The 27845-nt window shown below is 40.1% G+C and overlaps 1 protein-coding gene across 7 annotated transcripts in view; it reads right to left on the reverse strand.

Moving 5' to 3' along the window:
* Positions 1-27845, reverse strand: part of ARHGEF3 (Rho guanine nucleotide exchange factor 3) — a 110548-nt gene that overhangs the window by 41753 nt on the left and 40950 nt on the right. For 6 of the 7 annotated variants that reach the window (XM_079965054.1, XM_079965051.1, XM_079965059.1 and 3 more), the window contains one exon: positions 17896-17958. In XM_079965054.1, the coding sequence (XP_079821180.1) occupies positions 17896-17958 (63 nt within the window). Of the gene's footprint in view, positions 1-17895; positions 17959-24114; positions 24215-27845 lie in introns of those variants that run through there. The other variant, XM_079965057.1, reaches the window with a different exon arrangement.

The following is a 27845-nucleotide window of genomic DNA, read 5'->3' on the forward strand; positions in this document are numbered from 1 at the left end:
GCAAGTATAGCCAACAGGATGACCTCCAGATGTTGCTGAATTCCAACTCTGCCAAACACAGAGACAATTGGAGATGCAACCTGCAGGCACCACATTAGCTACCCCTGCCCAAGAGTTTCTACAGTGGGCTAGCACCCAGTGAATAACTAGCTCAGCTCCCCCCACCCAATGCCTCACTGGGCATGCAGGGGCATATCTAGGGGTTGGCTAGGTTGGTCCCTGCCAAGGAGGGGGCTCAAAAATCATGCCTCACTCTAGCTTGGAGTGGCTAGGAGACTGCCTGCTGGGGATACAGCTCCTTGCTAAGGGTGCAAGGGGTGGGGGTGGCACCAATACAACTTATTGCCTAGGGCACAAGGAAACCTAGGTACGCCTCTGTGGGCATGTGCCGTCTAAGGAAATGAAACAAAGAACTAGACAGTAGAGGAGAAGCAAAGGAAACTGCTGAGATGGAGCTACATTCCAGCCTAGCCAGCTCCATCAGATGCAGATGCCCCTGCTCTATGGTGCAAAGGCAGGCATTGGTGCCCTGACAGAAAGGGGGCAGGAGTCTGCAAGGATGTGAATGGAAGAGATATATGGGGCTTCCATGGGAGTATTGGCCCATTATTTTTGAAGTGGACTCCTAAAAGGTTAAATGTATTATGCAATCAAAAAGGCATGTATTTGTTACATAAATAGATCAATGCAGTCTGACTACTAAAATCCTTAAATGAACGATTGATTTACAGAGTATGAGAGTAGGAGGAGGAACAAACAACCATTTTTGTACAGGTTTTTGTAGAACCCGATAATTCCTTTCCCTTGAACTCTTGGAAGTATATTTATTATAGATGGATATCAATGGCTCTGACATAGTAAAAGTTTATCTGTCATTTAAAGGGTTAAGTTAAACCACCATATGCTTGAGAGGTTTTGACTGAACTTGATGCTGGACCTTCACTAAATGCTAAAGTGTATCTGTTTCCCTTATTTTTACCAAGGATTTTGCTCCCGGTTGAGCTTTTCAAGAGTCGCTTTACAAATGGATTTTGCATGCATTAGGATACCAGAAATCACTACATTTAAAGATTAAGAAAGCACTTTGGCACTGGAATCAATTAATACAGCACATTAATTCTCACTGATGAGTGATCTGGAGTGCTGATTGAAGAAGGTATCTAGTTTTATTTACAAATTCCTGTGATAAAATAAAGTGAAGCATGTGTACACACAATATGTTTATATTAGATGCATATTTTATCAGTTCTACTTCTATACACGAGTAAATCATACTAGTTATATATTATTTAGGGTATACAAAAAACATATTCAATGCACATTGCCTCATGGGTATTAATAGAGTACAATATTATATGTATCAACCTATATAATTATGATTCTATCATGCCGTAAAGTACAATGGAACCTCGGGTTGCGAATGTGATCCGTGTGGGAGGCATGTTCGCAACCCGCAGCGTTCGCAATCCGCAGTCTGCGCACACACAAGTCACAATTCAACACTTTTGCGCATGCGCAAAGCGCCAAAACCTGAAAGTAACCCATTCCGGTACTTCAGGGTTCGGCACGGTGTGCAACCCAAAAACGTGTAACCTGAAGTGTCTGTAACCTGAGGTACCACTGTATAAGAATAAACGTGCTGCATGTCAGAAAGAAGACTAATTCATACTTAAGACTGCAGGGCTAGAATCCTAAGTGCAATTTTTTAAAACCTGGAATGGCTACCCTGCAATTGAATGTGTGGTCATTTGTTGCAGAAGCTTTCTTTTATTGTGTAAAGTGATTCCTTCTTAGATTGGATGTTTCATGACGGGCAGGAAAGATGACAATCAAACTGCCTTTAATCCTACATATGCCAGTTTAAATGCTGCACCTCTAATAAACCAGCTTAAATAACCCATCTATCTACAGGTGAGATGTGGTGAGTGGCAACTGGAGAGGTTTTTCAGTGGTGCCCTCTCGTCTCTGAAATGCCCCACCAAGAAGGGTTGTCTGGCATCTACATGCATGTCATTAAGGAGCAAGGTCATGGCCAGCCCAGCCATAAGGAGCTGTGAGGAAGTTGCCTCAGGGCAGCAGGCTCCAAACAGCTGAGAGGGGCAGCAGATCCCCTGTGCTTGTCGGCCACCACCTCCTCCTCCACTGTGTGCCCACCTGCTGCTGCTTGTCATGCACCTGTCACTGCCAGGTGGGCAGCAGAGGAGGAGGAAGTGGCAGCAGGGGACACAGCATTTTTTGTTTTGCCTCTAGCGGCCGAATGTTCTGGGCCAGCCCCATGCAAGGTGAAGATACTTTTATTTCTCTAGTCTTTTGAAGAATTTATAGAATTCTTAGTTTACTTTTGTACTTTTAAAAGCAGCTGAGATAACAGTTGCTGTTTCATGTGATGGTGTCTGCCTCTTGTGGTTTAGTTTCAGTTTATTGATGTTGTGTTTCACACTGTTAGCTGCTCTAGCAAATTCTAGAGGCTGAATATGTGTGATCTATAAATACTGTATTTGTGTTTGTTACTTAAATTTGGAGAGGGAATCTAATACAGAGATGAAGACTGGAAGGAATATCTTGGCATCGAACCACAAATCTGTCTAGGAGACACCTTCTAAGACTGGTATGAAAATTCTGCTCAGAAATAAACACACTGCATTAATACATTGCCAAGCAGGCAGCAGATCATACAAACTAAAATAGCAACACAGTTCAGCGCACAGCTGGAGAAGAGATGTGCAGGAGGGAAATACACTGCTCAGTGGTGTAGTCATACAAAGGTAACAAATGAGACCCATTTACAGGAAAAGGAAGTTGCCTCTATTATAACCACTTGTTTTTTAAAGGAATTGTTGTTTTTAATTCAACCTGCTTCACACTCAGGATAAACCCTGCAAAATATATTTAATAAGCAGTAACCATAACAGTCTTCCCTAATCTGATTCCTTCCAGATTGAACTACAATTCCCAGTAGCCATCGTCTGCAAGAACATATTGATTTATACTATATAAATTACTGGATTCTGTCTGAGAAATCTCAGCCCTCATAGTAGTCAGGGAGCATGCATAAATTAGGATACATCTTGTCAGGAGCTGCTGGGGTTCATTTGATGCTGCCTCCTGGTTGGTCCTTCAGATTGGACTACTGGTGCTGGCCTACAGCTCCTGGCTGACCTGAGAATACTGTCTCTGGCCCAGTGCAGCATAAACTTCTGCATGATTGCTAAGAAACCTCATTCTGTGAGTTGTATCCAACTAAGTTATGTACAGAATGGACCCATTGAAATAAATGGATTTATGTAATCCATTCGTTGATTTCAATGGATCTACTTTGCAAATGATTTACTTGGATAAAACAATATAGTTTTAAAAACAGTTTGGGTAGTGGGTAAGGACTGGGATGAAAACATGCACCACAGCAACCTTCGAAAAAGTTCTTTAAAATGCACGTATCTAAGATCAAACCTCTCCATTCTGAAGGAAATCAGCCCTGAGTGCTCACTGGAAGGACAGATTGTGAAGATGAGGCTCCAGTACTTTGGCCACCTCATGAGAAGAGAAGACTCCCTGGAGAAGACCCTGATGTTGGGAAAGATGGAGGGCACAAGGAGAAGGGGGCGACAGAGGACGAGATGGTTGGATAGTGTTTTCGAGGTTACCAGCATGAGTCTGACCAAGCTGCGGGGGGCAGTGGAGGACAGGAGTGCCTGGCGTTCTCTGGTCCATGGGGTCACGAAGAGTCGGACACGACTAAACGACTAAACAACAACAAGGGCAACATCTTATAGTATGCTCTGCATTCCAGTATAAAAACACAAACACAAAATGCATATTTTAAAATAATAAGATTAACAACTCCAAAATAATTAATTTTAAAGTTAAAATGGGAGAGAATATTTAAGGAAGGGAATTATAAACCTAATAAGCAAGCAAATTACAGCTTGCATATTACTGACTTCTTTCTATATATTCCACTCTCATCACTTGCAACAAGGATTTTATAAAAGCAAATCACCAAATGTGATGATGCACATGCTCTGTCCTACGTTATTGTCTATAGCATTATCATGCAGAAAGCTGTTCTAATTTCTTAGCATTCAACTCTAAAATAAGCCACATGTCATATTTTCTTCAAACAAAAGCAGAAAAGTAGCAAAAAAGGGAAGACCAGTCATCTTAAATTTCTGACTTAACCCTTAAATAGCAAGTAGAGCAGAAGAAAAGTTATATCTGGTACAATTGTTTCATGGCAGTAAACAATAAAAGGAAAATCAGATCTTTCATTACCAGTTAATCAGAGTGTTACAATAATGCCCCTGCAGCCACATGTGTAATCAACAAGGTTAAAAAGCTGAGATCCTGTTACATAGGGCCATCTGAAGAAGGAATTGAACTTTTTACAAAGTCAGTCATCTTTATACTTTGGGCACATATATGTTGCTCCATTCTCAACATCTTCTAAATCAGATAGTCAATAATTTAGTAACTTCTTTTTAATATCATGTTGGAAGCATATTCATTTCTTAATCATCAGATAATTTAACACTGCAACTTTCATTTTCTGCACAGATTCAAGAAAGCACATTAATAAAATGAACTGTGTGCCCAAGAAGTGAAAAACAGTCAGTTTAATTTAGTAGAAGATTCCTGATAATCAATGTTTGTCTAGCAAGAAGACCATTAAAAATAAAAGGGGGGGGGGGCGGACAAGGATGTTAATCAGTGAGAGTTTGACAAGGGAACTGGAAAATCATCCTGTTCCAATTACTCTTGCAACTATAGAACTAATACTTCAAATTATAGCAGCATTTACAAATACTGGTTTGATAATTAGTGGTTACTAGTTGTTCTCTGTGTTCATATTGTTGTGCACACCCCAATTTCCAAGCAGTGAGAGGTTTTAGGGGTGCCAAAGCATACATTTGGTTTCCCTAGAATAATGGCAGAATGGAGACTGTGATGTCTTTAAGAGCCTAAGAAGTGCCGGCTGGATTAGGCCAATGACCAATCTAGTCCAACATCTTTTTCTCACAGTGGCTGAACAGTTGCCTGAGGAAAACCCACAAGAAGGTTGCCAGAAACTGGTACAGTGGTACCTCGGGTTATGTGCTGGTCCCGGGGGAAAGGTACCATGATCGTAGTCAGAGTTCACGAGATGAGAGGCGAGGTCCGAAACAGGGAGCCGGGCGGGGAACAGGAACGCTGGGAGGTCAGAAGCAGAAGGCTGGGCAGGGAACAGGAGCGCTGGAAGATCAGAAGCAGGAGGCCGGGCAGGGAGCAGGAACGCTGGAAGGTCAGGAACAGGAGGCCGAGCGGGGAAAAGGAACACTGGAAGGTCTGAAGCCAACAACGACGTTGCTCCCGCAACCTGGGACCAGGTGACTGACCTTTATCTTCTTCTAAGGCCAGGGGCGGTCCCGGCCCCCAGGAGCCCCGCCTCCTCTGGCCTTAAGGCGAGCACTCCTCCTGGGAGCAACCAGTTCCCTTCGCCTCTCTGCCCTAAGCCTCTGTAGTTCAGGAGAGGCCGAAGGGTTATTGGGCCCTGGAGGAGGCTCACCTGTAGCCACTGAGTCCTCAAGCACCTCTGGGGCCAGAAGGGTTTCACCTGGTGCCTGCTCTTGAGGATCTGACACAGGTGCAGGCTCCTCAGAATCTAGGCCTTGCCCCAGTTCAGCCGGCCCTGGAGGCGGGGACTCCTGTGCAGGCTGGGATTCCTCTGGTTCAGCCTCTGAATCGGAATCCCAGGCCATCACAGGTTAGATGCTTCAGGTTACAGACTCCACTAACCCAGAAATATTACCTTGAGTTAAGAACTTTGCTTCAGGATGAGAACAGAAATCATGTGGTGGCGGCACAGCAGCAGCGGGAGACCCCATTAGCTAAAGTGGTACCTCAGGTTAAGAACAGTTTCAGGTTAAAAACGGACCCCAAGAACAAATTAAGTTCTTAACCCGAGGTACCACTGTATTCTGAAGCACTGCTGCCCCCAACTGTGGAGGCAGAGCATATAGCCATTGATATGTCGTGAATTTGTCTAATCCTCTTTTAAAACCATCTAATAATAATAATAATAATTTATTATTTATACCCCGCCCATCTGGCTGGGTTTCCCCAGCCACTCTGGGCAGCTTCCAACAAAACACTAAAATACAATAACCTATTAAACAGTAAAAGCTTCCCTAAACAGGGCTGCCTTCAGATGTCTTCTAAAAGTTTAGTAGTTATTTTTCTCTTTGACATCTGGTGGGAGGGCGTTCCACAGGGCGGGTGCCACTACCGAGAAGGCCCTCTGCCTGGTTCCCTGTAACTTGGCTTCTTGCAGCGAGGGAACTGCCAAAAGACCCTCAGCGCTGGACCTCAGTGTCCGGGCAGAACGATGGAGGTGGAGACGCTCCTTCAGGTATACTGAACCGAGGCCGTTTAGGGCTTTAGGTTGGTGGCCATCACTGTCTCCTGTGGGAGTGAGTTCCATAGTTTAACTAGTGTTGTGTGAAGTAAACATGTTTGGGACTGAGCTACCAGCCTTACAGTAGGTACAGCCTACAGACCAAATGTTCTGTATAAAATAATTTGTGGTGCTATGTCTGGTCATAAATAATTTGTGGTGCTATGTCTGGAATAACACACTATTGTACAACGAATTCAGTAAGCATCTATGAGGCACGTAGGCAAGAAAAATAACAGGAAGTATTTAAACAGAAGCCCATCAAAGCAGATCTAATAGAATAAATTCTGCTATGTCTATTGCCACAGGTAATACTGTTTACAGAGCTCAGTTCTGATGACTAAGGATTAACAGATCTAATTTAGACAATGGGAAGCTACACAGCTAAGCAGAGGTTATAGGCTGGGAGAAGAAAAACAGGCAGAAGGGGAGAATAGCTGTTGAATTATTTACTGGTATTCTTGCTCTTTGGTTGAAAGATTATTTTCTGCTTGTTTTGTGACAAGCAATCACTTGCAGCATTAACTGGATACTAGAAACTGATGCCTGCCCACCTGAGCTTCCTTTCCAGGCACAAATGATTCCTTTAGTTGTTCATGCTTTGCGTTTGTTTAACACATTTTCTGCACATAACGTACTGGTATTTATCTGTCTGAAGGAGCGTCTCCACCCCCATCACTCTGCCTGGACACTGAGGTCCAGTGCCAAGGGCCTTCTGGTCGTTCCCTCACCGCAAGGTTACAGGGAACCAGGCAGAGGGCCTTCTCAGCAGTGGCACCTGCCCTGTGGAATACCCTCCCATCAGATGTCAAACAGATAAACAACTATTTGACTTTAGAAGACATCTGAAGACAGCCTTGTTCAGGGAAGTTTTTAATGTTTGATGTTTTGTTGTGTTTTTAATATTCTGTTGGAAGCCCCCAAAGTGGCTGGGGAGGCCTGGCTAGATGAGCAGGGTGTAAGTAAGAAATTTATTATTGTTATTGTTATTATCTACTTCTAAAGCACTTTCAGATCCAAGTCCTCTGAATACTTAAAATTAGTGGCAGGTCCTGTCCACTGGCTTACAGCTCAAACAGGCAAAGACTGATAGGGACAGGACACAACAGAAAGGGAAATAAACAGGAAGGCAAAAATAATTATCAGGTAAAAACTAGGGCAAGAAAGTATATCACAATTTGTTGAGTTGATAGGTATCATAATTCTACTATCCATAGCTGAAGCCTGTGCTAGCTATATGGCAGTGCAGAAGAGTGCTTCCAGGGGTAGCACCCCAGCTTTTGAACTCTCTCCTCTCTGAGATGTGGCAGGAGCCCATTCTTTTAACCTTTCAATGCCAGTTGAAGACCTGGTTATTCACCAGGCCTTTGGTGGACTTTAGGATCTACTGAATTATCTTCCACAGCCTCCATCATACTCCCAACTGGTGGGATGTCCTCTTCCTCCCCTTTTCCATTCCTCCAAAGCATCACAGAGGAAGTCAATAGTACATTTCTATTCCACAATGAACAGACCGGCAATGCAATAGCTGTGCTGAACAATTTCTGGAGAGACAGGGTACAGATGAGCAGAATATTCTTTTTTTTTTTTTAACAAAACTGTTCATAGAAGGGCTACAACCCAATTAAGACATTGCAATAGAACACATAAACTTTAAGTGATCCATTGATTAAATCTGCATATGGGTGAAAACAATACTTTGGAAACAAAAAGTGCACTTCCTTTGTTTTTAATGATGTACACATGTCATAGCAGATACCGCTTAAGAAGAGGCACTCCTGTGTGAGAGAAAAGGAGGAATAAATATGGCATTTAGTTGTTATCAGCCACTTTTGCAGGCACTTGCATGTTAATAATGTGCTGCCCAATTAATCATGAACACTTAAAGTTTAAAAAATTGATTAATCTAACTGAACAACCAAACATTAAAGCCTTAGTTTCTAGTCAAAAGGTTACTGGGGGGAAAGACTGGAGAACAACTAAGACTTGTTTCTGAGTAACTATGCATAGTATCAGACCCTTGAACTGGGTTCCCTGCTTTGATCCTGCTTACAGCTGATGGCAAAACAGCAACTTCTCAGCAGTTTTAAAAGATCCTATTCTGCAAGTCACTATTTCCTCTCTAAAATCATTCCTTGCTCAAGCTTAAAGTGACAGAGCTACATACTTACATGTGATCCTGATGCAGCAGGCAAACTAGATAAGTGTATCAGTGATGAACACTATTGTCACATACATGTTCTTCGTAGAAAGGGCTTACCAACTTTCATGGTGGTTGTAGATTCAGATCCTCCATACTTCAAAGGGGCCAGCTGCTATTATTCTAAGCAGGTTTATGTATCTTATTGATCTAATCCTCCACATTCAATATTATAATTTATATGCCAAATGGGTACCATTGCCTATTGGTACCATTTCTTCTTTTCTGTCACCATTAAAATTTCTCAAAATTTCCTCTTCTGTAGTCAATTGTTTTGTTACAGAAAAATCTCTAAGCGATCATTCAAAGTAAAATGTGTACCTAAACACCATTCAGTAACCCAAGAGGCAACATCCCTGCTATGAAACTAATGATACATTGGCCTTACCCTGACCTCTCTCCCTTGGACTAAGAACATTGGGAACTATCTTAATATTATTACTGTGCTACACTTCCTACCTACAAGTGAGAGCTGCAGTCCATTAACACACAGGGCATCATCTGTAATAGTCTGTGTCAGCAGGAGTTCAATAGCATCTGGTGTATTAGTAAACTATAAAGACTAAGAAAACATGAAATAGCGTAGACCGCATCATGCGGACAGTATGTTTTTTAGCTTTCATCCTTTCATCAGGGATAAAATCTATATAGTACATCATTTCCTAAACTATCCAGATCAGCTGAGGCAGTTCCTGGAAGGATGTCTTTAGACATGGTGCAGGCAATTACCAAGATGTTTTGATCAACTTAGTAGAAATGCTTTGCAGATTGTACCACGCAAAATACAGTGGCTCTGATCCAGGCCTGTTTGGGACATGTCAGTAGATGTGTCCATCAAATTCAGCGAATACCAAAATGCAGATCTGCACCAGTTACATACAGGGGTAACCTCGGGTTACATACACTTCAGGTTACATACGCTTCAGGTTACAGACTCTGCTAACCCAGAAATATTACCTCGGGTTAAGAACTTTGCTTCAGGATAAGAACAGAGATCGTGCTCCGGAGGCGTGGCGGCAGCAGGAGGCCCCATTAGCTATAGTGGTGCTTCAGGTTAAGAACATTTTCATGGCTAAGAACAGACCTCAAGAACGAATTAAGTTCTTAACCCGAGGTACCACTGTATACCTTCCTTACTGCATAAAGACAACTGAGCCTCAACACAATTACGATAGACCCTTAGTTGTACTCTTATAATAGAGCAAAAACACAGCCACTGCTCTGCAAATTAAGAGACTAAACAGACTGTCTGTGTGGAACAGCTGCACTTCTGATTTGTTGATGATGAAATTTATTACCTGCCCTTTACCATCAGGTCCCAGGGCAGGTTGCAGCAATTTGAAATTCACTATTTTAAACAGTTAAAGCTGTAAGAATAATACTGGGGCCTAATCTGAACAGTAGAGTGCTTGGTATCTGGTGGGTGGGGCCTGTGTGTTCTGCTCCAGAATCAGCCCCTCTCTTCAGTGTATGTTCAGTTAAGAATGTCAGGTAAAAGGGACCAACTGCCTCTTCTTGCCTCAGACTCTCCTCATGATGTTGCTGTATTGTATTTATCTTCTCTCAGACATTATGTTCTTTTCTTACAGTTTTCTCAGTTTATTATTAAAGCTTGTTTCCATTTACGTGAGCCACTTGTTTTTCTCAAAGAGAAGAAAACTCTGCTGAAAAATGGTGGGATATCCTAAACTTGGCTGAGTGAGGGGATATTCCCAGTTTGCCAGAAGGATAGATTTTGTTAATCACCTCCCACCTCCACAACAAAAACAGATTACAGCTACAAGACTATGGAGGGCCCTGAAAATATGAGGTGGGACTAGCAAGAGGGCCCCCTCAGCTGATTTTAACACAGGTGAGGGTTTGGAGAGAAGGGGATATCTGGAGCCAACATTATTTAGAGCTTGACAACTTTAAAATTAAATAATTGACAACTTTAAAATAATCCAAACCTCAACTCCAGCACATATCACATTTTAGCTTCTCCCTGTTTACTCTCTTGATGAAACAGTCACTCTACAATGATTTCCAGCAACATGACACCACTGGTTTGCATGAAATGGTAAGCTAAAATATAGCTTACTGGGAATATGCAACCTGTGGGCTCCCAGAAATGAGTTCACAGCCATAGCTCAGTGCGGGGAAGAGCAAAGCCAAAGTTTAGTTCATCAGATTTTCTGAACCCAGAATCATGGTTAAGCTCTCTCCTTATTAATCTCAGCTTAACTACAAGCCTGGGTTCAGATGTCATACTAAGCCATGCATGGGGTACCTCTGCCTCACAAGCCTAATTATGCACATCGTGGGTCCCAATTTGGGCCATGGCTTTTGCCAAACCACAACCACCTGCCCCATGCAGGTGAAGATACAAGTGCCAATGCATAGCTGGAAGCCTGAAAGTGTGCTCCTGGCTGTAGCAAGAAAGGCTTGCTGTACTGCCAGTCAGCTAACAGGTGATGGCTGCAAGGTTGCTGGAATCAGCTACTGAGTTCAACATGGAGTTTGAAGTTTGTGCTGATCAGCTAAACTGGGCTTGGATTTTCCAAACAGTGGCCAGATCCAATTCCCCACTCCTATGCTAAACTGAAGCATGGCATAGCTTAACATGACAGCCCAAAAAGATAGAAAAAAGCAGCTTCAGCTCCTCTCTGGGAGCCTGCACCTTCATATGATCCTGGTTAAGTCATGGTTTGGGCTTACAATGTCATGTGAACCATATCTGAAGTAGACCACTGGATGAAGGATGTTACAAAATCACGTACTATGAAAAATGGTTCAGAGATTAAACATCAGATTTTTAATCTCTTAACCTGCTTTTCTGTGCCATCATATATTAAAGAGTTAAATTTCTGTAAACATTAGACAATATTATTTTTTGCAAAACTAGTTGCCATCAAAATAGCTTTTGAGATGTTTACCGTTCTCCCATTTTAGTCACCAAATCTGCCATTACAGTCCCTAAAGCTAACACACAATTACATTACTATCTCTCTGAATAATTTAAATTCAAAATTAAAAGCATATCAGTTGTCTTATAAAAGAAAAACTGCAGTTAATAACATTGAGGCGGATTGTCCATAGAATAATTACAAACAGATTAGATATGTTGACTTTATTATCAAATCTGATTCTACATACATATTGGCCTACTCCGACAAAAAACAGAGTGACACATACATAATTCATGAATAGAATATATATATTAACCAAGGTTTAAGTACACTCTACTACTAAGGTGTAACAGTATTAAATTTAAATCAAACTAAAAAAGGCTGCAACAATATTTTTAATTATCTCAAGTCCATAATTGGTGAAGAAGCTAATCCCTTCTGATCTTTCTAATATAAGATTGCCATAACTTGACACTCAAGTTTTTATTACACTTAATTAGTTCAGAATTTTTAGCAATATTGACTTTCACACACAAGCACCAAGTTCAAATTCAGTTGTTAAAGCTATCAAAATCCATGGAGAATACAAACTCTGAACCATACCATGTGTGAAATGCATGTGAACTAGAATGATTACATATTCAGAATTCATAATAAGAAAACTAATAAAACTTCTAATTAGACTAACATCACCTTACCAGATCATAATAAAACCTTAAAGGTGTTGACGGCGCAGAGTCTGCTACAACATAATAGTCATTTATGTTCCAGTCCTAAATCTTGTGGTGCCGTAAATATATGCGTAGTGTAGAGTTTGTCAGCAGACAACGACATTACAGTCACTGAAGACAGATACCATCTTGTAAATGTTAAGAGCCTGTGCATCAGAAAATCACTGGTCATCAGGACAGATCAAAGCATCAGGCTACTGCTGTGAGGTACACTTTGCCTGCTTTATAGCACCTGAGTTTTATTCTTAATACTTGTTTTAACAAGACAGCATCATATCTCCCAAGGTGATTTCTGACACATTCAAGTAAGAAGCCATCAATTCAAGTGCATATCTCAAGGTCTCAAATAAAACTTGCCAAATGAGCTAAAGACCACAATTCCGATCAATTGTATTAATAAAAAAAAAGACATTCTGCACAAAACCATTGATGTCTTTATGCCAAGTATCTCTATTGTTCTGAACCAGCAGAAACATAAGAAAAGCTTCAGCACATCCTGTGAAAGATGGACAGGAAACTATCCCTTCATGACAGACTATTATGAAAAAGGTAGACAATCTGGCACAGCTAAGATGTATTGTATGGTACAATACTATTTTTAGACATGGACATGAAGTGTGGACAGATATATATACTAACTGGAAATGGGTGCAATATGGTGCTATTCACTGTATGAATAAAGCTATAAAGATGTTAATAATGCCATATTTTAAAAGCAAAATCTTTCTTTACCGGACTAATGTATTCAATATTTCAGTTTATCTTCCCCTTTGATAGAATGGCTGCAATGTAAACCAAGGATTTTAATGTTTGCGGCTCTAGCCTACTAGATGTTAAACCACACACACAACTTTATGAAGAATGAAATGAAAGCTAAACTATTCAGACAAATGTTATGTAAGCAATTCTAGCTTAACTGTTAGCCAATGATCTATAAAAACTAAAGTAAGGAAGGTAGATGCTAATAACCAATCTGTATCTGTCTACCCTTTATTTAGCCTTGAATAAAATGCAAAATGGTTCATTAATTGTTATATATAGATTTTCATACCCCGTCAACAAAATGTCTCAGAATGCTTAATTTATTTATTTAGCTAGTTGTACCAGCCTATGCCTCAGATCTATAACCTAAGTAGGCTGCAATCCTAAACATGTCTACTCAGAAGTAAGCCCAACTGAGGTCAATGGGACTTACTTCTTAATAAGTGACATTAGGATTGCAGAATTAAGAAAATTTAGTTCCATTGAAGAACATGGAACCAAATAATTTTAGCTTAACAGGATAGTGGTCTGAACCAAAACATCACATTTTGCAGAGTTATAATAGTTATCTTCTGGTCCCACCAGTGCTGTGTAGACAGGCTTTATGCTCATACATGTCCTCCCCCACTTTCCTCACATGTGCTGGTTCCTTCCCAATTTAGCTGCACAGAAACAACCAGTAATGTTACCACTGACCTAACATAATAATAATAATAATAATAATTTATTATTTATACCCCGCCCATCTGGCTGAGTTTCCCCAGCCACTCTGGGCGGCTCCCAATCAGTGTTAAAAACAATACAGCATTACATATTAAAAACTTCCCTGAACAGGGCTGCCTTAAGATGTCTTCTGAATGTCAGGTAATTCTTTATCTCTTTGACATCTGATGGGAGGGCGTTCCACAGGTCGGGCGCCACTACCGAGAAGGCCCTCTGCCTGGTTCCCTGTAGCCTCACTTCTCGCAATGAGGGAACCGCCAGAAGGCCCTCGGCGCTGGATCTCAGTGTCCGGGCTGAACGATGGGGGTGGAGATGCTCCTTCAGGTATACAGGACCGAGGCCGTTTAGGGCTTTAAAGGTCATGTTTTAGGATCTATGTAGCCATTATAATACAAAACAATTCAAACACATTTCAGTTAACTGTTTAATTACTGAAAACAGTTGCTATGAACTACACATCCACTTGCCATCTAGGAATTATGTTCTGAGCGGTACAGACCGCTGTAGAGAGCTGACAGGGAAGTGCTGTTATCAGCATCAAACAGATGCTAACAACAAAAAGCTAAAATTGTTTAAGCAAGTGACAACTGACAACCCTTTCCACACACACGTGCACATACAAGTTTTTCTGGCATATGTGCCGAACATGAAGAGGTAGGTATGGAGGAGAAAATGTGACAAGCATTAACGATCAATTTCTCAGTTCTTTAATTAGCCCATCATTAATCTCACTATGGCGGACACAGCAGTGTTACTGGAAACAGGGCAGCTGAGTTTCTCTTATTAAAATGGCATTATGTTTATGAAAGGATTAAACTGAAGTGTCCTCATCTCCCGGTCATGTATTCAGTGACATCTGGGAAGTGTGCATTACAGAAAGAGAACACACATTTATTATGCTGCAAAGTGTGGCTTATAAATTTGTATACAAATTATATATAAGATGGGTATACACTTACTAATGAATGTGTTTAATGATAAAATTAAAAACAGTTAAATTAAATCTTAAGTATTCAAAAGGCTGTTTCAAGGGAACCATACTAAGGTCTCTGAATGCATCACACATGATGGATGCACCAATACAGAAGTTTGTTTTTTAATTAGAGAATAAATTACGTACATACATATACAAAGACTAAAGATAGAAACATTATGTTTTGGTTTTTTAAAAAAATATTTTTTATTAACAGACCAATCAAATCACATTAATTATAAATTACAAAGCCATATTTTAAATTTTTGTTGGGGGTACCCATATTTCAAGTTCCAAAAGGGATCCAATCATCTTGTTGCTGCTGCTTTGATGTCCACAAATCTGTCCAAATGATGTTCACAATTCTATCCAATCCTTCCTTGTTGTTTTCCACATCTCTTCTTGTTGTTTTCATATATTTTTCCTTTTTCTTTGTGACTTCTGATATCTCCACAAGCGAGTTGAAACCAATTGTAGTCCTGTGTGGGTTTTTCCATTCATCCAAGGATCATATTCAGACGGCTGCCGCTTTTCATCACTTCCATAAATAAACACACTCTTCACAGGTCTGTCACTCCCTTTCTCAGTCTTCTGAGGAGGTTCTGCCAGAAATCCCATATAAAAACAGATCCATAGCTTCCTCCTCCTCAGTCATTAGCCTTACGACAGAACCTGCCAACATGGCAACTCCCTTTTTATTGCTGTGCCATTCCAAAAGCGCTTATTCTTTTCCGGATCTCCATATGCCAAACTTTTGGTTGATAATTCATTTCCACACAGTTTTTAATCGTCCCGCTTAGGTCAGTTATGCAATGGTTCTTTTTGGGGAGGGGTTCTTGGGTAATCACATAGAAGAAAAGAAAAAAGTTTCCCCCCCCCATCCAGTCCCGTTCCGACATACCAGCCCTTTGATGTTCTTCTTCATGATGAATTCTTGTTAAATCCAACCCGTCACTCTTACTTCACAGAGGTCACTTCAATTAGCAGTCTTAACTCCCATTCTTCACTTGAAATATGTGCATTTGCTTCTTCTCTAATTGTTTAATTCGAGCTCCTGCAGCCAGTTCGCGCGATCAGAGACAGCGTCTGGGAGAGCCGGCTCCCATGGGGGCTGTGTGCCTAGTGCCTTCACCCCCTTCTTTCGAACTCGGGGGTGATTTATGGCAACCGCAGGCAAGGCAGTGTTTCCCCATTCCCTGGGGTAAACAAGGGAGGCTGCATACTCCCATATCAGCCTCTTAATTACCCTGGTGGTATTTAAGCCATCTTCCAATGCACCCCTGGTGGCCCCCCCAAAGATAGAAACATTATGATCCTTTATAGCAGCCTTCCCCAGTTTGGTGCCATCCATATGTTCTGGACCACAGCACTATCAGCCCTAACGAGCATGGTCTGATCTGGGCTTTTCTTAAATTTGATTTTGTTCTGGCTTGGCACTCTGAGCGGTAGCTGTAATTTCTCAAAATGCCACCAGACCTACCATCACTTGGGAAATCTGAAAGGCATAATCACCCAGCATTGCTCTGAGCGCTGCCACTGCAGTCAGGTGAGCTGACCAAGGACCACTGACAAAAGGTGTAGACCCATCCCAAGGACACTTTGCTTAGGGCCTCCATTAACCTGGAGTTGGCTTCAATTAAAACAAGCACACACAGCAGGAAGAAGATTAAAAGGTCACAAAGGTTTACAGATTCTGCCGGAACAGAAGGCCTGCATCTTGCTGCTGGAAAGTATATACATGGAACATGTTCAATTTTCAACCAAAGCAGGTAGGCATCAGAGGAAGGCAGGCACATTTTTTTAGAGCAGTAATACTGCTTTGGAAGCACCCTTATTGCATTAAGTGTAATGATAAGAGTTAGAAGGCATCTTGGTGATGATCCAGTCCACCTCCTGCTCATGGCAAAATGAATTCCTGATAGGTGGTTTGTCAAGTAAATGTTTCCAGTGAAAGAGAGGCTACCCCTCACCCAAAGCCATCATGTTCCACTGCTGAACAGATTTTACATTAGAATATTTATCCTAACATTCAGCTGAAATCTGCTTCACTGTTATTTCCACCTACAGGTTCTGGTCCTGCCCTCTTGAGAAATAAGGAACAAGTTTGCTCCATCTTCTGTCTGACAGCACCTTCAGGTATTTGAAGATTGCTACTATATCTTCCTTTACGCTTCTCCAGGCTAAACACGCCCAGCTTTTCAAGTATTCATTGTAAGACTTGGTTTCCAAATCCCTCACTATCCCAGTCTGCCTCTTCTGAGTTTGGATGCTATGCCCAGCGATATTTAAAAGACACCTGAAAGTAAATACTGCTGAGGTCCTCATCCTGTCTGGGTAGAAGGAATGGCAGAGTGTGCACATCCAAGGCTCATGCAGGTTTATTCCAGCTCATATACATCATTCTTAACCATGGTTTAAGTTTATTGTTTATACATTTGAGAACATTGTTAATCTGCCCTTCATCAACACACTATCCTTGAGTAGGGTAATAGTGAAATAAATTTAAAACATTAAGAGCAATTTCACTGAAATCAAATCACGAGGCATATAAAAACCAACACACACAGCAGCAACCAATTAACAACAATTGAAACAAAATCAAATAAAAAGACACTTTCTATTCAACAAATACATGTGCAAACAATTGTATTTTCAGCTGGCAATGCAGCTTGGTGGTTTAACATGAACATGTGAACATGACCACTGGATGTATTATGTCCGAATCAGTCCATAGTATTAAAAGTGCCACTTTTAATATAAGTCTTCATTAGGGATTCAATAAAGGTATTAGGATGGAATTAGTTTCCAAGTGCATTTTACAACACCAGTATAACTCATAATCAAGTAAAGTCACAGCAATCAAGTCAAGCACAGGAATATATTTCTGCATGGCTTGATGTTTTGGGGTTGCATGCAGAAATTTAAGCTGTAATATTAATTTATCAGCAGGAGTTCATGCAACAATGTCCTATTCCACTTGCACTATCTTCCTGGACCTAAAACTTGTTTCCTTGAATTACACATGCTTCAAAAATAGAAAGTTTTAAGTTTGTCAGCAATATTTCAACATGCAGAGCAGAAGGTATTTTTATGACAGGAGCAAACAGTTTGGCCCCCAAATAGTCAATGTTATTCCCACTCTAGAAAACCACACTGGGCACATTATATTTCAGAAAACAATTACTCACACTTGAGTCAAAGCTGCAGACACTGATTACATCTTCGCTCTGGGCGCTCTGCTTGCGTTTCTTCTATTAAAGAAAAAGAAAAAGAAGGGCTCATATCTTAGCAAAAGACCAGCAAACAAAATACTTCTTACATGTTTATTTTTCAACTTATAACATTATAATACAACTAAAACATTTTTCAAGTGTTTACATGGCCACAGTATCATATGAGAGTTGGACTGCATACCCAGCAGTCTAGACACCTGAAGTTTCAGGGTGACTGTGTAACAACCTTTGTTTTTTCAACAGATGCTGAATGAATGCATAGTGGCAGCCCCCTGGCACCTTACCCTCTTTGAGTGAATGCCAACCAGCCAGCAGAGCATTTGGCTACTGCTAACTGAAGCACTGCTGTCGGGAATGGGCATGAAATCAACTCACACAAGGTCACCAACACAACAATTGCAAAGATACCTACACATAAATGGGGAAGGCCAACTTTGTACTGTGCGCAGATAGCTAATACAGGGTTTCTCCAGCATAACCTGAAACTCCAGCTCCAGAAACAAACATTCTACATCAAAAACATTTAGCCCTGAATGTACTTTTTAAAGGCTATCCAGAAGTGGTTTTTTTAAAAAAAAACTGAAATCCTCACTGATAAGCACAGCTTCTTTGAGGTTTGTTTCTTTCAAAGAGACAACTCCAGGCACAGGTACATTTGTATACAACTTATCAAACTGTCACAATTGGCAACTTAAATACTTCCTGGTAGAAAAGATATGCAGAAGATAGTCTATAGTGTAGACTAGAAAGCTCTCTCTTTCATGAAAATGTTAACTGTTGCCTGTCCTTAAAAGATACCATTTCACATATAACACTGGAAAAGGTGAAAGCACGGGGGACATTCTAGAAAATTTGAGTTTGGGGCTTAGAAATAATAATAAAGTATGTATGCAAAGCAAATGGCAAACCTGAAATGACATTACAGGATGGGGGTCAGGGTATGCTTCCTATCCTGCTGTGTTTGAAGATAGGTAGAAGCTATTCACTAATTCACTCTTCTCACCTTTTTAATCACATTGCCCTGCATCTCTTGCATGCATACACTTCTACATATGTGTCCTCCAACCTCAATAACACAAAGTCAAAAGCACCTCTTATATTTGTACATTTCCATGTAATTCTTTTCCACACATCTCTGGAAAACCTGGAAAGAGCTACCAAAAGCGTAGCCCAGAGAAAAAAGGTTGAGAAGCACTGCTCTAACTAAATAAATTAAAAAGTAAATTCAACCTGTAATTATTGATTGAACAAATTAACCTTTTAATATACCAAACATTAAAATTTAATGGCATACCAACTTACACATAATGCATTCTCACACTGGGCATACCTTTTTGCTAAAAGATTAGACAAAAACATGCCCCTGCCCTGATTGGCTTTTTGGGCAAGGCCTGCTCAAAACGGAGGCCCCAGCATGTTTGGAGGTGGGTGGCACTACGTGACCATCTGCTCCCATCAGTGGCGTAGCGTGGGTTGTCAGCACCCGGGGCAAGGCAAGTAATTTGCGCCCCCTAACCCGTGGATTTGCACCCCCTAACCCTAATCCCCAGATGTTACGCCCGGTGCGGCCGGCCCCCCCTGCACCCCCCACGCTACGCCACTGGCTCCCATAGTTGCGTTGGGAGATGGCTGCCTCCTAGGACCAGCCGCAGAGTGCGGGAAGTGCCACCCTACCGGAGCCCCAGGTGAGCAGATATTCTCGCACTGGGCATCTTATACAACTATACCTTTTCACTAAAAGATTAGGCCCATTTAATGCAAATCACATTTTAATTGGTCATTTCAAAATGGCAAAAAACGAACAGGTCACTTGCAGAATGAAAACACTCACATACCGGTATATTTTATGTGTGGCATCTTACCCATTCACAAACAATACCACTGTTAGCCACTAAAATACGTTAATATGAATTTTAGAACATTAATTCCATTTATTTTTTTCTTTACTTCATTTGTCATTAAAAGGAGAATTATAACTTTGCCCTACCAAGAGAAATATTGGTAGAAAAGATGTTTTCCAAATGGAAAATCACAGCCTACTTATTAGATTGCTGTGGCAGGTAAGTAAACCCATGAGATTAGTCTATTTTTGAAATAACCACTAATCCTAGGCTATTGTATCAAGTAATCAAATTTCCCATTTGGCATCTGTGATTTTTATTTCAAAGCAGAAACCTGAGTAAGACATTAATAATAAAAGGCAGGACATTTTTAAATCTTGCACCAAGGTTCAACCTGCTTACAATTCCACAAAGAAAACTGGCATCAAGTTGTGTAACAGGAGATCACTTCAACTGCTGTGGCTTATTTCAGAAAACTCTTTTTAATAGGCTTCATTTTGCTACCTATTGCAGGGAAAGACACATTAGTAGTTCTTTAAGTAACCTTGCAAATGATAAGGTTAATCTATTCCTGACAGTTTTATATCCAATTTACATTGGATCTCAAATAGCAGAATGAGAACCACAGGTGTGAGGTCCGTTGAGCTTGTGTTCTACAAGTACCAAACTTTATACCAAATACACCAATTTAGCTAACTATATAACTGTGGATAATTATAACCTGTGAAAATAGAGAGTTAAAAAAGAATGAACAGAAGCAGGGATTGGAGCAGATTGCTCTGGCCTGTCAATTCAGTGGATGTGTTTTGATGTATTACAAGTGATATATTCAGTTCCACTGTGAAACTGAGGATGACTTCATGTCAGCTTTTCTGTTCGAGGTGGACTTTGGCATCTACATCCAAACATTATGTTACTTTCAACAAATGTGGCATTGTAGCTGAACGTATGCTTAATTTTAGTGTATAATTTTATGCAGCACATTGTGCCAGGAAGCTGGTGCCAAACTATTGTCTTGTCTTTATGCTTTAGGAGGCCCCAGTTGCTTTTTGTTCATGTTGGCAAGCTTGCCATGGCAGTAGGGAACAAAGTCTCCTGTTACCTTTGTTGCTGCCATAGAACAGAGGAAGGGCCTCAAAATATCACAAGACTAAGAACTGGGATATTCTGCTGTTGTTGTTTTGCGCTTTGTTGAATAGAGACACACAGATGTGCACAAATATTCTAATGCACATCTGTGCAGAAGGATACATCAAAATAACTAGCTTGCTTTCAGGCAGTGCTAATTATTTCAGTGCTAGTTTACATATATACATCAGCTTTCATACCGAATACTTATTTTATGGCCCTTTGACCCCACCTTTTACCATTTGTTGGTTTTTTCTATCCATCTGTACATACAGCCGCTCTTGCAAGAGGCAAGGTTTTCTTAACAGGAGTGATGGTTCTTGGAAACTTTACTTCTTTAACACAGTTCTTGCTCTGCCTCACAAACTGTGCTTACAGCAAACAGAATTCTATTTCTACAGACTATAGAGAAAAGGAAGGAGTAGAAACCCCACTTGCTTTCACTTTTCATAATATTCAGCGGGAGATACATAAAAAGATATCCCCTTAGACCTTTCCCTGTATCACTGCCAAACCATTCCCCTTAAAGAACAATACTATACAGTTTCAACACCTGCCAACTGAGGATAACACTCCATGCATCTGATAAAGTGGGCTCTGGTCCCTGAAATCTCATGCCAAAACATATTTGGTAAGTCTTATGGCATATTCAAGAGTCTTTTATGACAAGAGATGTATAGGTGAGTGAACTTGCATGATTGGAGGATAAGTAATATCATTTACCCTGTGATTAGCTTGGTAAAAGAGTGGAAGGGAAGAGTCCTCTGCTTTGAGCCTATTTACCATTCTATAATTCAGTCTACATCACAGGAAACTCAACTGTCTTTATGACAGAGGTTTGCATTTCCTCTCTGAGTGTTATGCATAAATCCTCTTTCATCAGTAGCTTTAAACCAGTGATAATGATAACCTAGACTTCCTTTTCCAATGTCTCATTTTAATTCTTGTAACTAAAACCCCACTCTTTAATTAGATATCTCTTTCTCATCTCCTGTTAAGATAACTGGTAAGAAGAGTAACTCTTCTGCAGCAAGACATTACTACCCTTGTTGATCTTTGATTTGATAAGAAAATTTAGTGGCTCTGTAATGAGTATTTATCAGGCAGGAATTATGCAAAAACTTACAAAAACATGTGATTTATTCACACACACACTGAAATAATAAGCACTAAAGTTATTTTGATATAATGTTTGATCTACATATAGTATAATAGCTGGTCACCTGAACAATAGGCTGATGATCCCATTTCTACAGTGGCAGTATAGCCTCCCCTCTGCCATGAACCTCCTGGAATACAAGGGTATCATGCGGTTGGAATATAGAGCACCCTCATTAATGCCTGCTTGAACCATTATTTTTCATTTAAAATCTTTCTGTACCAACAGAAAAACTGGTACTAAGCCCATGACCTGTTGGAGTTTGGTAACTATATTGCAGTAGTGTGCAGAAAGTAATAGTATGGTAAGATTGCTGGTTGAAGGGATAAAAGAAACTTAAGGTGTATTGCTCATAGCAAACAGAGCCAGTCTAAGTATAGGTTTTACATTTAGCCAAGTTGGAGCCAAGAAGTCAACACTAGGACATGCTAGCTCATACTAATACTGAACTTGGAGAAGAAGTAGGAAGGAAGTAAAGTCAGAGATCTATGGCAGGTGTTGGGGAAAAGATGTTTAGGGTTTCATCTGCCGCCTCCTTAGGTGTGACCTAGCTCAGAGTCTGTCAGGTATAACCCCTGGATTACATAAACACAGTTTTCTAGTGTTCACTACAGAAAGGCAGGAAAAATCAATACTTCTGCAATACTAACAGCAAGCAAATGGCAAAGATTATTCAGTTTTGGAATGACAAGAATAAGCACTTGTTTTAAGATGCATTGGATGTTTTCTAAAAAGGAAATATATACATTTTGACAATAAATAAATCACTGATTCATCATGAAAAGGACTCATGCAAATATAGCCATTTGTTGTTATGGATCAATGTTTTAGAAATTGCTTTAATCTTCAGTTTAGTACTAAATCTTAACGAATTAACTAACAAGTTTCACTTTACTAACTACTGACATATGGTTCACTTTCATAGAACATTTAAACTATTCTGGGAGAGATTTGAGGAACTTTTCTGACTATTTTTGTAACTGAATACTCTATGACAGTAAGTAATCTAAGACTTTCTTTCTCTTGTTGTCAGCAAGACATTTATAGCAGTAAAGCCACAAAATTAGTAAACACTGTTTCTTTTAAAGACAGAAAATCTAATACTAAGCAACCATTGGCAGCATTTTAATTTCTTGAATGGCTTTATCTATGATTTCTATAATCTCTAAGAGATTATAGAATCTACATACTATATTTTGATACTATTCTGAAATCTAAGCTTAAGAATCTATGACTAATGTCTTTATGACAAAAACTTAGCCATTGTATAATATGAGTGCTGTAATAAACTTTCCATAAGTTATCAGGAAACTTGCCTCTAAAAAGAAGTTTACTCAGAAACATCAGGAATTTGAAAAAAGTAGCTAGCCAGTTTAGCTCTTAGGAACGCAAGTAAAAACAAGTGAAAATTTCATTTGATTTATGTATTTAGATTTAACTTTTAACTGGCTTTTCAGCCCATGGAAGCCAAAGTGGCTTCCAAACAGAACATAAATAAGACAACAATTTATAAAAACTGCAGTCAGAATAATTATGTTTAAAAATTTAACTCATATAATTAAGGGCAGCAACAGCTCACTATGATCAATCAACTCCATAAGCACAAAAAGGAAGCTATTTAGTAACCACCTCAAAAATCGATGGCCTGTCAGTCTCATTTGGAAGGGTTAAGAACTTAACAAAGGGTGTGGTGAACAACAGCATGTTATTATTTAAATAGATGTTTCACATGTATTGTACTTGCATACAATGAGAGACAAAAAAAATACTTGACACATTATGGACTGGCAGCACTGTCAGGGACTACACAATATGACCTCATTGTTGTTACCTTAAATTTTTTATTATCCAGTTAATGAATGCCACCCAGAAGCACACTGTGACTCTGGGGAGGGCTGCAGTAGCTGAAGCACCACAGGAGTAAAAATTGTCCTCTGTGTTAACTACTGTGGATCCTACTTTTAACAAGTCTGGCTCTATTTTTATGAAAATATATATATACTTTTTTAATTCAACAAAAGACACACCCCCCCCCCCCGAACTTACCTGAGGATGCACAAAAAAGCAGCACCAGCCCATGAGGTACTGTACGCATACACCACATCTACACTTCACAGGTGCACAATTCACAGTGTAACCTTCACAGCCATCTGTACCTCGCACCCAGGCCCCACATTTCCCCTTCAGTTTCTTTCAGCAGCAACTCCACCCTGCATAGCCAAACTACATGACAGGAAATGGCGATGAGCCACTTGTTAGAAGTGAAAGATTGAGAGATGCACAGCTATCTATATCTTGCAAGTTTTTCATTTGCTGTATTTGCTTAACATATATGACTATACCAAGTGACTTCAGAAAAGCAGTAGCTAATGAAATTCTGGCAAGAAACTGCCTGCATCTTTTTTCTTTCTCACAGAAAACATAGGCAATTGCTGCCCCTGCCTCTAATTGTAACACACTCCTAAAAAGAGACTCAACAAGACATTCTAAACTGACTCATAACACTCTGCCCAAATGTTCCATTTCTGGAGACAACCTAAGTAGAAGCTAGTCTCAGTGGAATCTTCATGACAGCTCTTTTAAATTGTTCATGTTCTCATTAAAATCATTTTCGTTAACCTTTTTGTGTTTTGAATATCCACAACTGCCAGTATCAATTAAATAGGCAACTCAGCTTTTTAAAAGTCAAGTTTTCCAGGAAACATTTAGTTTCTTTATGCGATTTCCTGGTAGTGAGTGATTTCCTGCATACATTTAATCCTGGTTTCAAACTCTTTTTACGAGCTGATTAAATGTAAACAGAGAAAAGAGTCCAAGATCATATTTTGTATCCTTCACCAACTACCATTAAACATTTAAATATTAGCATATTTGAATTTTTGCTAGCTGAGTAACCAGCAATGTATTCCTAGTGTTCTCAAATGTTTAGATGCTGGTGTTTTTCCTCAGAATAGTAGCATGGGTGGGTGGGTGGGAGGTTACATTCATCTTCCACACCTGCTCTGATTTATTTAACTATCAGCCCCCTAGCTGATCCTATTTGCATTGCAAAATGCCTACATGTTAAACGCAAAGATTAAATTAAATGTTACAGACGCTTCAGGTTACAGATGCTTCAGGTTACAGACTCCGCTAACCCATAAATGGTACCTCGGATTAAGAACTTTGCTTCAGGATGAGAACAGAAACCATGGCGCAACGGCGCGGCAGCAGCAGGAGGCCCCATTAGCTAAAGTGGTACCTCAGGTTAAGAACAGTTTCAGGTTAAGAACGGACCTCCAGAACAAATTAAGTTCTTAACCCGAGGTACCACTGTACTCCACAGCTCATGCCTCTTTAGGTACAGCCTTTCAACAATTATTCTTCCCCAGTTATCTAATCCTTTCTTCTTCCTTTTTGAAAAACTCATGATGCCCAACAATCATTTGTCATAAAGTGACTAGGTGATGCTCTAGAGAAGTGCTTGCTTTAACAAAAGTGGCAAGTTTGCCTAAAGTAAAGCCCACAGAGAAAGAGCATGGCCTAAACTGAACCAACTCTGTAATCTTATGCCCACTTATATTTGAGTTGGCCCCACTGAATTCAGAGCAGACATATATAGGATTGTGTTCTAAATTAAACAGAACTATCTGCTGTATAGAAAAGACATATTTCACATCTTATTTTTCTGCTCAGAGCCCTATCTAATACTCTGATGCCCTCCACCATGCAGAACATCACTATGGACGCATCGGTGTGGCAAAAGTAATATCTGAGTTGGTTACTCTGCTGAGGGGTGCCATTTCCTGGTTACAATTTGTTGGCAAAAAATAAGCTGGTACATTCATGTGAACTTCTGCTAGGAAGCAGCATGAGTGCATGTGGCCATGCTTGGTCAGGCATGTCTTCCTTCACATGGGTCTTCTATAAAGACAGAGTGGTAGGCCTAGAGCCTTATAATATACTGCCATAGGGCTTCCCAAGCATCACACAGGTAGATGCAACATCAGGAAATATGTCCACATAACAACAACACCCTTCCCTTCAAACCATCTTTATTCTAGAATATGTCAGAATGGTTTCGGATTGTGTCCCAGATTTCAGAATTAGCAGCTGCTAACATAGTGACTTGTTGGGAAAGATGGAGGGCACAAGGAGAAGGGGACGACAGAGGACGAGATGGTTGGACAGTGTTCTCGAAGCTACAAACATGAGTCTGACCAAACTGCGGGAGGCAGTGGAAGACAGGAGTGCCTGGTGTGCTCTGGTCCATGGGGTCATGAAGAGTAGGACACGACTAAACGACTAAACAACAACAACAACATAGTGACTGCATTCACATTCATGCTGAAACCACATGAAGAGCCACAGTGAACTTCAGTCTCACAAATTTTGTGTACTTTAATTGTACTTTAATTGTGGATATTTATATTTTCGTGGGTTTGTGAAACTTGGTTTTTGTATTTCTGTAAATCACTTAGAAACCTATTTTGGCAGTAAGTGTATATAAATTAGTAAATAATAATAATCCTCAATATGCCACCCTGAGCTCCTTGGAGGAAGGGTGGAACATAACTGTGTTAAATAAAATGAATAGCTGGATAGAATAACTGAGAGGTGCTGTGACGTTGTAAGAAACAACATACACTTGCAAGATCAGGAGCTCCAACATGGTGCATTAGAATGTGCATCACATAGAAAAATTCCAGGACTCCTCTGCATTGTTCAGTTGTCTACAGGATAAACCTGAAGTTTTAAAAAGTGTTTAAAAAGTCACTGACCCCAAATTGCTCTGATAGATTTTGAAGCACATGTCCTTCAATCACAGATTGATCTGAACATCCAGTGTGCTACAAATTGTAAACAAAAAGGGTGGGGGCAGTGGCAGGGAGGAGGCATAAAACATACTGCCCATTTCTCAGTGAGTAGAACTGAAAAGAGGTCAAGTTCATCTGTTGCTCACAAAGAACCGGCAACAGGACAACACAGCAACACCCTGTCCCAGACTATAATTAACAATGGGAAATCTGTAATGTAACAGCATGGGCACTTCATTTCAGAGGGTGGGTAACAACTCAATTTATCTTTTGTATCACATGCTGCTTGTAAATTTTAGTATCTTTTGTTTGCAGGACAGCAGGGAAGTGACAGGTTTATAGCAATACTGAGCATTTTTACTTTTTACAACAAGCCACACCTATGAGCAGTCTAGTTGAAATGTTTTAAAGGTATCCAATGAATATTAATAGGATATTTTAGAGGCATTGCTTAACTTTGTTTTAATCTGCCTTATCTTCAGAAGACTCTGCTGGTAGCTACACTTAAGAACAGTAAGGTAAAACCCATCACCAAGATAATGTACTGTATCAAACATCCAAGTTGTTTATCCCCAACTATTAAGACCTGTACAGTATAGTAATAGACACTATACAATAATAGAATATACTATACAGTATGCAATAACAGAAAACTTTCTATGTCTTACAGTAAATGCAGGTTTGTTTGTTTTTCATTTTTAAGTAAAAATAAAATACTTCACACTTTAATATAGTGTTCAAATGTTCCTACATTTTCTCAGTAAGTCCTACCACACAGTCCTTTAAAAGTCATATGTATTATCCTCATATTGCAAATGAGAGATTGAGAAAATAACATAGTGGTTTGCCTCGGTTACTTAGTACATACATAGCTGACAGGATATTTGAAAAGAGGATTGTTAGCCAAAAACTTACTGCCATACCCCAAAATGGGTGGGAGATTAATTGATCATTAACTCTAGAACTATCTAAGGGATGGCT

Source organism: Podarcis cretensis (genome assembly GCF_951804945.1).
Source record: "Podarcis cretensis genome assembly, chromosome: 2".
NCBI lineage: Eukaryota > Metazoa > Chordata > Lepidosauria > Squamata > Lacertidae > Podarcis > Podarcis cretensis.